Source organism: Ctenopharyngodon idella, chromosome 20 (genome assembly GCF_019924925.1).
Source record: "Ctenopharyngodon idella isolate HZGC_01 chromosome 20, HZGC01, whole genome shotgun sequence".
NCBI classification, from domain to species: domain Eukaryota; kingdom Metazoa; phylum Chordata; class Actinopteri; order Cypriniformes; family Xenocyprididae; genus Ctenopharyngodon; species Ctenopharyngodon idella.
Window position 1 is genome coordinate 17463156 of NC_067239.1, and position 15157 is coordinate 17478312.

A 15157-nucleotide genomic window follows, 5' to 3' on the forward strand; every position below is an offset into this window, starting at 1 on the left:
TACGCCATAGCGCGTTAGCATTTGGTCCTTTGGCAAACTTGTTCTAAAACGTTCCAATTTTACTGACACAAGTCGCTGTTTATTTCGTTTTTTTGATTATGTTTTATTAAAAATTTTGTTTTTGTGCCCTAGAGGCTTGTTGCAGCTATGTTAATTTAAAACCTAAATATATTTTCAAGCATTTACATCAAACACTAAAAAATTACATATATTGTCTTTATTTACAGTTTTTAGATCAATGGGATTGTGCGTCCGTGACTCGAGAACCCCTTGGACCGAACAAAGGACGCGATTCGTGAACCGGTTCAGCATGCATTCGACTCAAAAGATTCACGAATTGGTTATGGCTAGCTTGCAAACAGGAGCTCATAAACTACTAGATGGGAATATAATGTACGGTGCAATTTCTCAAATTGTGACTTAACATAATTTTCGCTCAGATATGACAGCGAAATTCCTTCATGAATTAGTGCACGTGGCGGCGCGTGAGCATGGTGATAGAACAGCTGTCGCGTTCGACAGCAGCATTGCAGCGCGGGTCTCTTTGACATATGATGAAGTTATGTCCCTCGCAAATGATTTAACTGGACACTTGCGCGTCTCTGTCCAGAAACATGATGATATTATAGGGTTATTCTGCCATGCTGATGTCCTCCTTCCTGTCTGGATTATTGGGTACGATTCACTGTAGTTAAGTGTGTGGTCATACTTATTAGCAAATGTTTTATAGTTCAAAGCATTTAATTCAAATGTCTCCATCTCTGAACAGTATTCTGCAGTTTCCTGCTGCATATGTACCTCTTGATCCTGCATCACCACCTCTGTGCACCATGAGAATGATGAACAAGTGCAGACTGAACTTCTGCTTGATACAAAATGAATTGCTTAATGTGGGTTTATTACTGTTATATTAGTTATATTATTATTAATAATGAAGATTTTATTGTTTTTATTAATGGCAAGTTTCGTAACCAACAGCAATTCCAGAGTGCATTTTCCAGCCTGCTTTCTTTGGAAATGTGTGCAACGTTGTCCTCACAAAGGCTCACTTTAATAAAATTACAAAGTGAGAAGGACGAAAACGTTCAGGTGTCCGATCAGCCTTCCAGCTCTTCTATGACCAAAGACATCCAGCAGAGGGAGACTTTGGCTTATGTTTTGCACACATCCGGAACAACAGGGCTTCCAAAAATAGTGAAGGTCCCACACAGGTGTATTATGCCTAATATTATACATCTACGGTAAGGACACATTGGTCTTTTAGTTAAAATCTGCCTTCATTATATATTTGATTTCTACCTGAATGTGATCTGTGTTGTTTTAATATGTTCACTTGTTTACTTGACAGCTATAGCAAAAATATTATACTGTAACTTTACTTTGGAGGATAGAATTTATATTAAAAAATTGTATTGAACTATAGGTGTTTGAAACCAACATACAAAACCAGTGCTAGAGAAAACACACATTTGTGTAACTGGACTTTGAAACAAAACCTCGGTTTGTAGTTACTGAGATACAGCCTTTGTTAAAACTAGCCCAAGTCAAGTGTTCATATAAAGATTGTGAGATAATGGATGATTTAAAAAAAAAAATTAAAAATGTTCTCAACAGATCTGTCTTTAAGATGACTGCAGAGGATGTTGTGTTCCTGTCCTCTCCGTTAACCTTTGACCCTTCAGTGGTGGAGATGTTTTTGGCCCTGTCTTCCGGAGCATGTCTCTTAATTGTCCCCTCCACTGTTAAAAAGATGCCACGCAGACTTGCTCGTGTGCTTTTTAAACGAAACACAACAACAGTCTTACAGGCAAGTGACTTTATTCCTCACTGAACTATCAGTGATGAGTTTCTGTTTTTGACATCATTTAATTAGAGATTTTAATAATCAAATCACTTAATTTCTCCATTTATCTTCTCATGAATGTGCACATGCTGTGAGGTTGAGACGATGGTGCTGAAATCAACATTGGTAGTGGGAGTAGTTAGCTGAAATTTGTGCATTATGCAGATTACAGAGATAATGATGGTGTTCTTTTGACATTTGTTCATTTATCTTCATGCACCAATAATTTGTTTTCAGTATTTTAGTTTAACATGTTTTGCATCACTCAGAATTTCATTTTACACTCCAATGCTTAAAGGTGCTCAGTTGATTTTTACTCATGAAATAGTTTTATACACAAAATGTTAAATTTTTTCTTGTTTGAGAAGCCATGCTACTTGAATATACGTATTAAAATGGAAGAAAATATTAAACTCGCAACTTCTGTTACATGTTGAGTTTGAATGTTTAAAATCATGTACATTAACAAGAGACTAAGACTTTAGTAATATCAGTAGCCTAATAAAAGTGCTTTTTTATTTGTTTATTTATTTATTATACATGGAGTGGATCTCCTCATGGGGGCGACCATGTTGAAATCACATGACTGTTCCAATACTACTCACTTTCTTTCGGTAACCCCTCTGTCTGTTATTGGACAATTCAAGTTGTAGAATAAATTAATCATGGCTGACTATGAATAAAGGTTTTTTTTTTTTTTTTTTAATTATTATTATTAGTTATACTAGCATTGGAAACCGAAAACATTTATGCCATACTGTCTCTACACCAGTAGGTGCCTTATAAGTCCAATATGACTAAAGTACTATAATTAATTTTTTTATTATTTTCCAGGCTACTCCCACTCTTGTGAGGCGCTTTGGAAGGCGTGTCCTTCAGGAGGAGGTGCTTAGTGCAAATTCATCCCTGAGGTTATTGGCTTTTGGAGGAGAGCCATTTCCATCTCTAAATCTTCTCAAAAGCTGGAAGCAGGAAGGCAATGGCACACACATCTGTAATCTTTATGGCACCACAGAAGTTTCTTGCTGGGCAAGTTGGTACAAAGTCCCTGACAAACACCTGTGCTTGGAAAACACGTGAGTGCATGTTCAGTAAACAATGCAACAATGCATGTAATTTACCATTATATATTCAATTTCCTTGTAAGCGTACAAATTATTTTCCTTAAAATGGCAAACTAAGTTGCATCAACACCATGAATTAAATAACTGAGGAAGACCCATTATAAAAAAACCCAAAAAACATTAAGTTGAAAATAACAGCGATCTTTTAAACACTTTAAAACTGATTTTTGTCACAATTTTATACATATATATATATATATATATATATATATATATAAAATATGTATGTATGTATGTATGTATTATGCAATATATTACAGAAGACAAAAAATAAAAATAAATTAAACCTAAATAGTAAAATAAAAAAAGAAAACAAAAGCACACAATAAAATTACTAAAAATTCAAGTAATTTAAAAGTAAAATAATTGAAAAAAAAAAAAAAAAAAAAAAAAAAAAAAAAATATATATATATATATATATAATTAAAAAAAAAAAAAAAAAATATATATATATATATATATATATATATATAAAAGCTAATTTAAAATATTAATAAAAACTATTCTAGTATATAAATAATACTAAAATAACACTACTAAGATGCATCAGCCACAAAAAGTTATATTGACAGTCTATAGAGAATGTTGTTCTCAGATTCAACTGCTTTATCCTGAAGTGATGCAAAAAAGAAAAAAAATATATTATTAGTATTCAACCATTTCTTGTGATATATTGTCTGTTTACATATGTTTTGTTTGACAGAACTGATATATCTGTGCCCCTTGGAGAGCCAATGTTGGATACCATAATGGAAGTGAGAGATGAAATAGGACGTCTCGTCACTGAAGGAGAAGGACAGTTATTCATTGGTATGATACAATTATCTAAAACTAGAGTCACTAGAATAATGAAGGCCTTGAAATGCTCTTTAAATTAATGTGAAGTTGATTAACAGGCTTTCTGACACACTACTGTTCAAAAGTTTGAGATTGTTATAAAACGTTTTTAATGTTTTTGAAAGAAGTCTCTTATGCTTAGCAAGGCTGAATTTATTTGATCAAATAATACAGTAAAAACAGTAATACTGTGAAATATTAATGTTTTTTAATAACTGTTTCCTATTTTAATATATTTTCAAATGGAATTTATTAATGTGAAATGGTGCAAAGGCTGAAAGTTTTCAGTATCACATGATCCTTCAGAAATCATTCTAATATGCTGGTTTGGTGCTTACTACTATCAATGTTGAAAACAGTCATGCTGCTTATTTTTGTGTTAACCGTGATAATTTTTTTTTTTTCGGGATTCTTTGATGAGTAGAACGTTCAAAAGAACATTTATTTGCAATCAATTTTTTTAACATTATAGATATCTTTACTGTCAGTTTGATCAATTTAATGCATCCTTGCTCTATAAAACTATTTCTTTCTTTCAAAAAGAAGATCTTACTGACCCTGAACGGTAGTGTACTTTCTTTCACATTCATATTAGTTGTTTGTACAGTGAAATTTTGTCTCTTTATTTAGGTGGTCAGGAGAGGGTGTGTCTTCTTGACGATGAAGAAACTGTAGTCAAGGGAACAATGCGTGCTACTGGGGACTGGGTGCAGGTGCGCGATTCCTGTCTGTATTTCCAGGGCAGGAAGGATCGGCTTGTCAAACGGTTTGGTCAGCGTGTACACTTAGATGCCTTGCAGCTGGTAGGCACTATGTGACCCATGTGTCATGTTATGAATTCAGAGAGTATTGAAAGATACATATAACATCTTATATCATTAATTTATTTCTTTCTGTCCTCAGGTGATTGAGAATTTGCCTCAGGTAGAGGCGTGTGCAGTGAGCCTGAGTGAGGGTGACAGGCTGGTGGCATTTATAGTGCTCTCATCGGGTCAACTAGGAGCCCTTTCATCCTTCGCCTCTGAAATTCATCATGAAGAACCTTTCCAACATTCTACACAATCCTCTGAAGACCTCACCGATGTAGAAGTCTCAAGAAATGCCTCCACCCTCTCGCTGAGAGTTATTGAAGGAGAGATTCGCCATAGGTTATCACAGCTTGTGGCCGGTCACAGCATTCCTGACATGATTTTATTCATCCCTGCACTTCCACTCACCTCTCATGGCAAGTGAGCACCATCCTCTAAGGCAGGGGTTCCCAAACTTTTATATCAGCTGTTCCCCCATGACTTAAATTATTTACTTGAAGCACCCCTGATAAATTAATCAATACTATCCAATCCAAATATAATTTATTAAATTAAATTGAAATGCTTAGTATTATTAATTTATTAGACATATCTAATACAAAAAAAACCCCTGAAATATTCATTTAAATTTAATTAAATTATTTAGTAATTACTTAAAGGGTTAGTTCACCCCAAAATAAAAATTATCCCATAATTTACTCACTCTCAAGCCATCCTAGGTGCATATGAATTTTCTCTTTCAGCCAAACACAATCAGTTATAGTAAAAATATTCTGGCTCTTCCAAGCTTTATAATGGGAATGAATAGTAACTGATATTTTATAATCTAGAATCACTGGCTTCGGTACTTGAGTCGATTCCGGCAGAAGACCTTTGAACTTTGACCTGACGCATGATGTATTGACCAGCGCAGAGGATAGAGCAAAACAAAACACTGGTCATGAATTAGAAGTCTAAAATGAGAATTTTTAAAGTTTTGAGTTTGTTGCCCAGCCCTATTTATCTACTCTCACCTAAGCTTACGCTACTTCTACATCCTACGTCATACACCAGAACTCAACTCGCTCGTGAACGGAAGTTGGTGATTATAGTTTATAAAGTTATAAATATGGATATTTTCTTACAAAAACTGCTTCACTTCAGAAGGCCTTTATTAACCCACTGGAGCCGTATGGATTACCTTTATGATGGATGGATGCACTTTTTTGGGCTTCAAAATATCAGTTACTATTCACTCCCATTATAAAGCTTGAAAGAGCCAGATCTCCGTTGTGTTTGAACTCTGATTGTGTTTGACTGAAATAAGAAAATCATATACACCTAGGATGGCTTTAATTTTCATTTTTGGGTGAACTAACCCTTTAAGCTTTAGCATTTCACAGTCACTTTAGCATATCCATTTAATCAGATGTGAACATGTTTTTTCATCGTGGTAATAGTTTTCATAGTTACTTTTACATTCCTGTTGTTTTAGGTAAAATAGCCATTGATGAGTTGATGAGAATGTGTGACACTCGAAGACAAGACATAAATAAACAAACTGTATGGAAAGACATTGAATCTGTGAGACTGAAGTTACAGACCCTGTGGAAGGTATAAATAGCGTTTACTTTTCTTTTTTTTTTTCAAGAAAAGTACTAGTTCTAATTGTTTGACACACGGAGGTATTTCTTAAATATTGCAAGATATTTCCCATTGCCTGCTGAGTGAATCTGCCATTCTGTGTTTGTCTGTGTGTATTAGGAGTGTCTTGGCCTGCTGAATGACGTGGTGGTTGAGGAAGATGCACACTTCATGTTAAGTGGAGGAGATTCCCTTCAGGCCCTGCGTCTCTGTGATGAGATCACTGTTGCCATGGGGACAACCTCTGTGGGCCTGCTGGAGGTCATATTAGATGGCTCTTTCTCAGATGTGCTTAGCCACGTCATGACAGAAACGCATAATGCAATCCAACCATCAAAGAAGAGAATGCTAGATTATTCAGACACTGCAGTTTCATCTAAAAGACAACTAAAGGAAATAGTCACAGTGAATGCTACGGAAAGCACATTGGGTTCTGTAGTTCCCTCAGTGAGAAAGACTATGGGATTTGTAGTTGTGAGACGAGCTGGTGAGGTTATTGATTTGGGTTGTTTTCAGAAAATGCAAGAGGAAAACTTCTCCGATGCACTAGAGACAAACGAGAGCAAACTTCTAGTGACAGATACATCTGACAATCACTTGGGTTTTATATCTAATCCGTCACATGAATGTTATAAGACAAGTCAGAAAAATTCTGCTTTTAAAAAGGCCACAGAACTCCGTGTACCTCATGAAGTTACTGAGACGTTACCCTTCACTGAGAGCACAGGTATAGGTGAGGGTTCTAGAAAAGACTCTTTAGACGTCCTGCCGCTTGGCCTGCGAGTCTGCTGGAGCTCAGACACAGGCAGATGTGTGGATGCCTCTCCAGTGCTGCTGGTGGGTCCTGATAGGACCACTGTGTTCATTGGCTCTCACTCGCACAGACTGCAGGCTCTTGACCTGTTCAACGGAGAGGTCATTTGGGAGCGTATCCTTGGAGATCGGTTGGAGTCTTCTGCTGCCATCTCAAAATGTGGAAGCCTTGTAGCAGTAGGTTTGTACTTGATCTTAAAGGAATGTGTAATTGAATTAAAAGAACTAACATGGTTGTAATAAGGTTGTAACTACTTTAGCTTGAATATGGAGTTTTTTTCTAAAAGCAAAGCTTAGAGATTTCAGGGCTAAATTTATAAATCAGTTTATTTGTCATCCACATTTGTAACATGTGTTTAACCCTTTTTCTCAGGCTGCTATGACAGACAAGTGTATTTCCTGGACGTTTCCTGTGGGGAAACTGTGTGGACATTTGAGACAGGGGATGTGGTGAAAAGTTCCCCTGCTGTAGACCCTAAAACTGGGATGATTTTTGCAGGGTCCCATGATGGCAATATTTATGCATTAGACCCACTGGTAATATACAGGAGAAATACTTCTGTTTTATTTATATTTTTGTAGTGCTAAACAGTATTATGCTGGTATTATTTATATACTAATATAGTATTTATTAATATATTTTTTTTTTTTTTTGATATTTTACTTTGAGTTTTTGTGATTTTGTAATGGGCTTTTGTCATTTGTATTATTTTTTTGTTTTTTTTTTAAATAATTCTAGTTAGCTTTTTAATTTCAGTTTTAGTTTAGTAACTTATTTAATTTTAATTAGGTTTTTAAGTTTTTAATCTAATAATTATATTTCATATTAGTTCAACTTTATTTCAATCAACAATAAGTATTTTTATTAGTTTTAGCTTTAGTTAATAATAACAACACTGGGGCTAAAACTAAATGTATATTTCATTAGCTGTAGTTTGTTTTTTGTAAATATCTTCTTGCAGATTCTGCATGTTCCCTTAATATTTCACACACTTGTCTCTATTTCTCCCAGTCTAAGACTTGTATATGGCAGTACTATTGTGGTGGCGGTGCAGTGTTTTCATCCCCTTGTGTCCAGCTGTCTCCTAGACAGTTATACTGTAGTACTCTGAGTGGGAATCTCCACTGTCTTAATCCAGTGAGTAAATGTTCCTTCTTCACTGGAGTACATGCACAAAAGCACATATCAGTACTGAAGTTTGAAAGTGTATCAGCCAACTTCTCTGATACAAAGATCTTGGGAATGGAGTATATAGGGGTCATGTTGAAAGCTAACATTTGTCTTGTCATTCTCCATTTTCTTGTCTGTCCAGGACAGTGGAAAAGTCTTGTGGACATATTCCAGCACTGTCCCGTTTTTCTCATCTCCTCACTGCTCTGATTCCTCAGTCTTCATTGGTTCAGTAAATGGCCATATTATTGGAATAAGCCATTCTGGAGATACGGTGAGAGGAAAATGGGAAAAGTTGCCTTAGAGAAGATAAATGGAATAAATTTAACTTTAATCATCTTATTTTTCAAATTATGGTCATTACCACTAGAGCAATGAACACTAAACAACAACAATGCTCTTTTATTCTACTATGTATATTGCACTCGTTTTTCAAACCTCAGTAATGTTTGTAGTAATATTTTTTTTTTACTCTAAGACTCTACAGATTTCATCCAGTAGACTTTAATTGCGGTGTAGAGAAGATTATAAGAATGTCTACACTGATTTTGACTGTTTTTTGAGATTTTATTCCATTATTTTGCAGTTATGGGACTTCTCCGCTAAAGGACCAATCTTCTCATCGCCATGCATTTCTTCCATGACATTTTTGACCAATCAGATGATTTCTACAACACCCAGCAGGAGCACACAATCACCCAAACTCACAGTTACATGTGGGTCACATGACAGTCATGTATACTGTTTAAATGGCAATAATGGATCATTACTGTGGAAGTTCCAGACCACAGGCAAGGTGTTCTCTACTCCATTTGTGTTTGATGGCGCTCTGTGGGGTTTGAGATCACTAGTGGCCGTGTGCTCCACTGATGGAAAGGTGTGGGTTTTAGATGGAGAAACCGGCACACTGAAGGCAACATTGTCTTTGCCAGGCGAGCTTTTCTCCTCTCCTGTCGTATGGGGACATAACTTGGTTGTTGGATGTCGTAATGATTATGTTTATTGTCTAGAACTGACCAAAAAGTGATTATTAATAATAAAAATCCATGTGTTGTTGTTTTTTTGGGTGACTCCCAAAAGTACTTATTAGAAAAAAATGATTTAGATATAATCAGTATGGTGCGTTATGTAAATATGTCCTGCAAAATACATAAATGTTTTTAGCATTAATGTTCATGTTTGTTTTTGTGCAAAGACAGGAATTTTAGTCCGCTGAGTTCAAACAGCTTCCTTTAATTTTCTCTACATATTTCATAACATTTGCGTCACTTTAATGGATTTTTCTAAAGTGAACAAAAAAAAAAGTGCAATTATCAACAAACCTTTTGTTTCATATCACATACAACACTGTTTGAGCTATGCTATTGCACACGACCAATGTAAAAACAAAGTGACGCGACTGCAGTTCAGGAGATCTCCAAAGGAATACAGTCTGTTTCATTTCACCTCTATACATACATACATACATACATTACATACATACAACATTACATTAGATAGTGGAGTCAGTTTCCATTTAATATCTTCCATCATTTAGCAGACGCTTTTTTATCCAGAGCGACTTAGTTCACCTACAAGGACAATCCCCCCTGGAGTGATCTGGGGTTAGCTGCCTTCTTCAAGGACGCAGAGGTGATGTCAGTTAATAGTCTGTTCATTCACTCACTGGAATTGCTCCCCTTTTTTGTAAGGGGCATTTTCATTGGCTAGACCTGTTTTTTTTAATCCCCCCTGGGACATTGCATTTGAAACACTGATCTCCCATCACTTAGTCATGTCGCAGGTTTTGCTAATTAGCTGTAAAAGTGATGCTAGCACACGCTACGCAAGGATAGCATTGTTTATGATACAGCAAGCAGGCAGTTCTACGGAAACAGGCGGGTATGGACACTGCAAGAAGTAGATTTTTCATCAACTGACAGCACGGCTCAAGTGCATTTACTATATTGTCATGGAAACTTGAAGGAAAAATTCAGTGTTAGTTAATTACATGAGTAAACAGTGCTGACGTGTCATTATCATGATGATTTTTAGCAATAGTTAAAATGACAGTACTCACAGTTGTCACGGACACAGTGAAGATCTTTTTACTTTGCCAAGATATCAAATATAATAAGTTAAGAAATAAAAAAGTGACAACGTCTGTCCATCGGCAAGGTCTACAAGTGCCAACTGATTTTAGTGTATACATGGAGAAAAAAATCCCCCCCCTCCACCACCAAATTACAAAACCGTTTCTCTGATTCACATGCTTGCGGGAGGGAGGAGTGAAATTTGTGAAGGTTTCAACAACCGTTGTTATTATTAGCCCTTGAATTGCTTCCCAGAATTGTCACCAAAGCAATAACATACTGTCTTGTTTTATTTGAAATGTGTTACATTTGTACTGAATGTGAACCACTCATATTGTTTTAGTAATATCTAGTATCAACAGTTTGACATGCATTGTGTATTTACACTGTTAACAGGACCACTGGTGACTTCAAAGATATGAAGGGCTGCAACTTCTCGACAAAGATTCTAGGGCTTGTTTGATTGGCTGCAACACAAAATTAGTAAATATACCATTGATGCATGTTATTGCAATAATCCTGTGTATTGAAAACCAGAGGGGTGGTGTTGATGTCATTGTTTCTCTCATCAACTGATAAAATCTGTAGCCAGTTTGAATATTAGTAGTACAATATTTTGTCTTTGTGGAAAGACTTTTTTTAAACTTAAATACCAGTTATTCGGAAATGCCTGATTGCTTGAAAATAAATTATGGACTTTTTGTTTAGAGCCAAAGGTGAGCTGGAGAGCAGTGATGGCTAACTGATGTGGATGAAGGAGATAAGACTTATTTGCTTTTTCACTGGGTCAGTAGTAATGGATCACTTGATGATCTGTGGGCAGTCACTCCAGGCTTTGGCCTTACGCTTTGCTAGGGCAAGCCAGGCTGGCTCGGTAGAAACCTGGGTAGTGTCACCAGGTGGGAAGCGCTTTGTCACATCCTTTGTTGCTGGCGGAGATGGTGTAGAGTCTGTTATTTCAACTTTTAAAAAGAAAGAAAAAATATGGCTTCAGCTGTGATTTCAAATTTGTTTGTTTTGCTTTCATTGTTTGCAAGTGGACTAACAATTTTAGAGATTGCTCTTTTCTGCATTTTTGTGGTTAGATGTCTCAGTTTCACATCATGAATGGAAGCCATGTCTAAATCCCACTCATACTTTTTTTGTCAGTTGCAATTCAGCAAGGGGGATGAGTATGTAATAAATAAATGATCAAAAACCTACATAACAACTGAGCATAAGGCACAGAGTTACCAATAATAACCCCAGTATAAAGCTTCTGAGGGGAAATATAATCAAATACGCTATTTTTGTTTTGTTTTTTTACCTGTGACTGAGCTGGGCAAGGTATTGGCTTTCTTCAAGTTGTCGCGTCGTTCAAAACGGGCCAGGAGTGTGTCTGGTCTTTTATTCTCATCTGTTGTTTGAGGTTTGGGCAGGCTGGAACTTCCATTACCTTTATCCTCTGTGGGACTGACCATTCCAGCCTTTCAGAGACAAATAACACCAATTGCTATTAAAACAGAGAGGTTTGTTTAGTACAACATTATACCGTGCCCTAACCAGGTGCAATACAACAAGTTTACAACAAGCAAAACTCTCAGCCAATCAGAAGATTGTACTGTTATATTGTACAGTTATATGCAGCATGATTTTGGATCAATGAGATTTCCAAATGGACAGTGCTACCCAGCACAAAACCACAAAAATAGAAACCAAGTGATCAACAAAATGTCACGGCTGGTAAGATTTATGTGAAAGAGGTGGTTGTTATTGATTTTTGCATTATTACGTTGCATCTGGTTAAGACACTGTTATTACAACTTTATATATAGTACCAGCAGTGTAGGCTAGTTATGATAATAGACTGTATGGCTATATTTATAAGGTATACATACGCTTTCTCTGTCCCTAGCTTGTTTCTCAGCCAGCTTAGCCTCTCTCTGGCTCCTCCTATCCTCTCGGTTTTGTTGCTGTTCTCTGAAGCCTTTCTGTTTTTGCAGTGCCAGAGTGATCCAAAGTGGTCCTGCCTCTTTCTCCTGTGTCCGTGAGCTGTCCAGAGAGTGCCTGGCCTGCAGAGAGGGTTTTTCTGTGAAGGAAAAAAAATGTAGGTGTCAAATTGACAAGAAAGACTAGAAACAATTTTAAAGTCTTCTACGCATCTGTTGTACTCTTTACAAGGATAGTAATTATCTTAATTTCGAATTGAATTCATTGTAAAAGTTTAATATAGAAGTTTAAGAAATATCAATACAGTGCTGCTTTGCAAGCATTGTAATAAGGTGAAGATCATACAGTTATAGCTCTACAGTGCTTGAGAATTTCCTACCTTTTTTAATGAGTTCTGTCCTGCGATCTGTTTTTTCTCTCCATGGGATGCTAATGGATGGAAAAAATGACTTCTTTTCTTTAAACTCCTCCTCTCCTTGTCCATTTTTCTGGGATGGTACAGATGCTGCAACTTCTTTATGATCGCTGCTCTGCTCAGTAGCTATCTGTTCTGTTTCACTTGTCCTTTGTGAAATCATGTCCCCTGAAGTCCTTCTGCCAGGTTTTGGGAGAGGAGAGGGTGGAGGTGTGGCACCTTCAGATGGTTTAGGGGAAGTAGCTGGTTTTTGGTAAAGTGGAGGCTTGGGGGCAAAGTTGTCGCCTTCAGTACGTGCCAAAGGGAGAGTACTTCTGCTAAACTTGCTTCGAGAATCTTTACTAGATGCTACAGTGGTTCGGAATCCGACTATTTCTTGTTGCGGAGAAACAGGGCTAGACTTTCCAGAGAGCGTAGAAGTATCAGAGTCTTGGTCAATGGCAGTGAGGGGCACTGGGACACCTTCAAAACTGTCTCCTGCACTGTACCTTTTCTTTCTCTTCTCTGCTGATTGTTCACTGTGGAAGCGAAGAGAGTAGTTGGTTCTTCTCAACTTAATTCCAAAAGGTGAAGGCCGCTCATCACCACCCTGATCCTTCTGATCTCCTTCATCCTTTGTGTCTGAATCTTCTGATTCTGCCTGACTTTGGGAGCCAGTCTCGGATCTCTGTGACTTGGGAGATCCATGTGGCGGACTGGGAACAAGAAAGGAGGGGAGGTCTTTGGCAAACATGCATTCTTCAGCACTATCTGCGATGCGAACAACCTTGCTTCCCCTGCTTTGTATCTTGGTACCTAAAGACAGCAACTCTGCTTTTTGGACAGAGGGAGTTTCTGGAGATGCCAATTCTAGTTTCACACCTTCTTCCTGACCAAAAATCTCGGAGTTCCTGTTGGAATCAGGAAATTTCTTCCTAGCTGGTGTGATGGAAAACTTAGCACTGGCTGACATGGTTTTCCTGAGGTTGGTGTGAGAAAATGGCACTGTATTCAGATCCTCACTTATCGGCCTGCGACTCTGATCTGGGTGTTCGGGATACTTTCCCTCTTCAGCACCTTTAAAAATTTTGGATCGGATACTTGCCCATTCTGCCAGGACAGCAGCGTTAGATTGGTCTGCAGATAAGGAAGACTCGTATAAGGATTTGGTTTTCCCAGATTTACGGTCTGGAGATGTCTTGATCTTGGTTGGAGGAGTGCCCATGGCTTTTTTGCCTTCTGAAAGGCCAAGAAGCGACTTGCAGGCTGTGTCCTTGATCTGATCAAGATTGACTGCGGTTCCACAAAGTTGGGCTCCTGTCACAAGAATTGCAGTATGTGGGACGTAAAGAGATGAAGACAGAGTTGGTGAATCTGTGCCTCCTGGTGAAGAAGCTTTTGCTCCCTCCCTGGTTTCAGCTGTTGTTTCACCCTGTTGGCCAGATGCTGGAGTAACAGGACTGAGGTTGACCTTCTGGAAGAGTATCTGCTTCTCGCCTGAGGAGACCTTGAAAGTAAAGGGTCTCTGTCTCTCCTCCATCTCTCTCCATCTTAGTTCCTCTGCTTTTCTTTTCCATTCTGGCTCAGAAGCTCCAGCTTTCTCTTCTTGCTGTTGCCTCTTTTTTTCCTCCTCTTCCTCTAGTCTTTTCCTCTCAGCCTCCTCACGGAGGCGTTCCTTTTCCTCTCTCTGCCGTTTCTCTTCTAACTCTTGAATCCTCCGTTGTTCCGCCTCCTCCTCCTCTTTTCTCCTCCTCTCCTCCTGCTCCCTTTTTCTTTCCTCTTCCAAACGGAGACGCTCCACCTCAAGTTCCTGCAGCCTTCTCTCCTCCTCTGCTCTTCTTCTTTCCTCTTCCTCTTTCCGCATTCTTTCCTCTTCCTCTTGCCTCTTTTGCTCTTCTTCACGTCTTAATCTTTGCTCTTCCTCTTCTCTCCTCCTTTCTTCCTCTTCCCTTTTTTTCCTCTCCTCTTCCTCTCGCTGCTTCCTCTCCTCTTCCTCCTTTTGCAGCCTTTCTTCTTCCTCTCTGAGCCACTTTTCTTCTTCTAGCCTCTGTTCCTCAATTCTCCTTTGTTGTTCCTCCATCTTTCTTTCTTCCTCTTGTTCCCTCCTCTGAAGCTCAAGGCGTTCTAGCTCCTCTTCATGAAATTGTCGCCTCACTGATTTCTCAGTGGGTTCATAATCTCCTCTGCTCCTATGGATAATGTTATAGTCCTCTCTTGACAAATCAAACACTTCTTCGTCTTTTTGTGTTTCAGATTCCTCTTGCATTTCAGAGAGATCCTCTTCATGAAACTCCTGAAATATATTCAAAGTTGCAGAACTTAATGCTTTGGAATTATTTTCTTTATAAGCAATAGTTCACCCAAAAATTAAAATTTAGTCATGATTTACTCGTCCTCATGTCATTCCAAACCCGTATGACATTCTTTCTTCTGTAGACCACAAAATAAGATTTTGAAGAATTGAAAAATGTCTTTGTTTGTTTTGTTCATACAATCAAAGTCAAATTTGTTCTGGACCCCATTGACTTTGATCATATGCACA

At 37.7% G+C, this 15157-nt stretch overlaps 2 protein-coding genes across 10 annotated transcripts in view; one reads left to right on the forward strand and one right to left on the reverse strand.

Moving 5' to 3' along the window:
• Nucleotides 1-16: 16 nt before the first annotated feature.
• On the forward strand, nt 17-9283 carry aasdh (aminoadipate-semialdehyde dehydrogenase). Of its 4 annotated transcripts, XM_051875729.1 has the most exons (14): nt 17-675; nt 770-890; nt 979-1241; nt 1615-1807; nt 2678-2919; nt 3671-3777; nt 4435-4607; nt 4708-5029; nt 6088-6206; nt 6357-7230; nt 7423-7586; nt 8062-8187; nt 8363-8494; nt 8807-9283. In XM_051875729.1, the coding sequence occupies exons 1-14, from the start codon at nt 443-445 to the stop codon at nt 9245-9247; spliced, it is 3510 nt and encodes a 1169-aa protein (XP_051731689.1). In that variant the 5' UTR covers nt 17-442; the 3' UTR covers nt 9248-9283. The 4 variants fall into 4 exon arrangements, 3 of the variants coding, with proteins under 3 accessions (XP_051731689.1, XP_051731691.1, XP_051731690.1); XR_007926894.1 differs by lacking the exons at nt 8363-8494; nt 8807-9283 and having other exon boundaries at nt 6357-7226; XM_051875731.1 differs by lacking the exons at nt 6357-7230; nt 7423-7586; nt 8062-8187; nt 8363-8494; nt 8807-9283 and having other exon boundaries at nt 4708-5033.
• A 150-nt stretch (nt 9284-9433) lies between these two features.
• cracd (capping protein inhibiting regulator of actin dynamics) overlaps nt 9434-15157 on the reverse strand; it is a 34030-nt gene continuing 28306 nt past the window's right edge. For 5 of the 6 annotated variants that reach the window (XM_051875726.1, XM_051875724.1, XM_051875728.1 and 2 more), the window contains 4 exons: nt 12601-14908; nt 12170-12360; nt 11599-11758; nt 9434-11254 (listed from right to left, as the gene is read on the reverse strand). In XM_051875726.1, the coding sequence (XP_051731686.1) occupies nt 11094-11254; nt 11599-11758; nt 12170-12360; nt 12601-14908 (2820 nt within the window). In that variant the 3' untranslated portion in view covers nt 9434-11093. Of the gene's footprint in view, nt 11255-11598; nt 11785-12169; nt 12361-12600; nt 14909-15157 lie in introns of all 6 variants that reach the window. The other variant, XM_051875725.1, reaches the window with a different exon arrangement.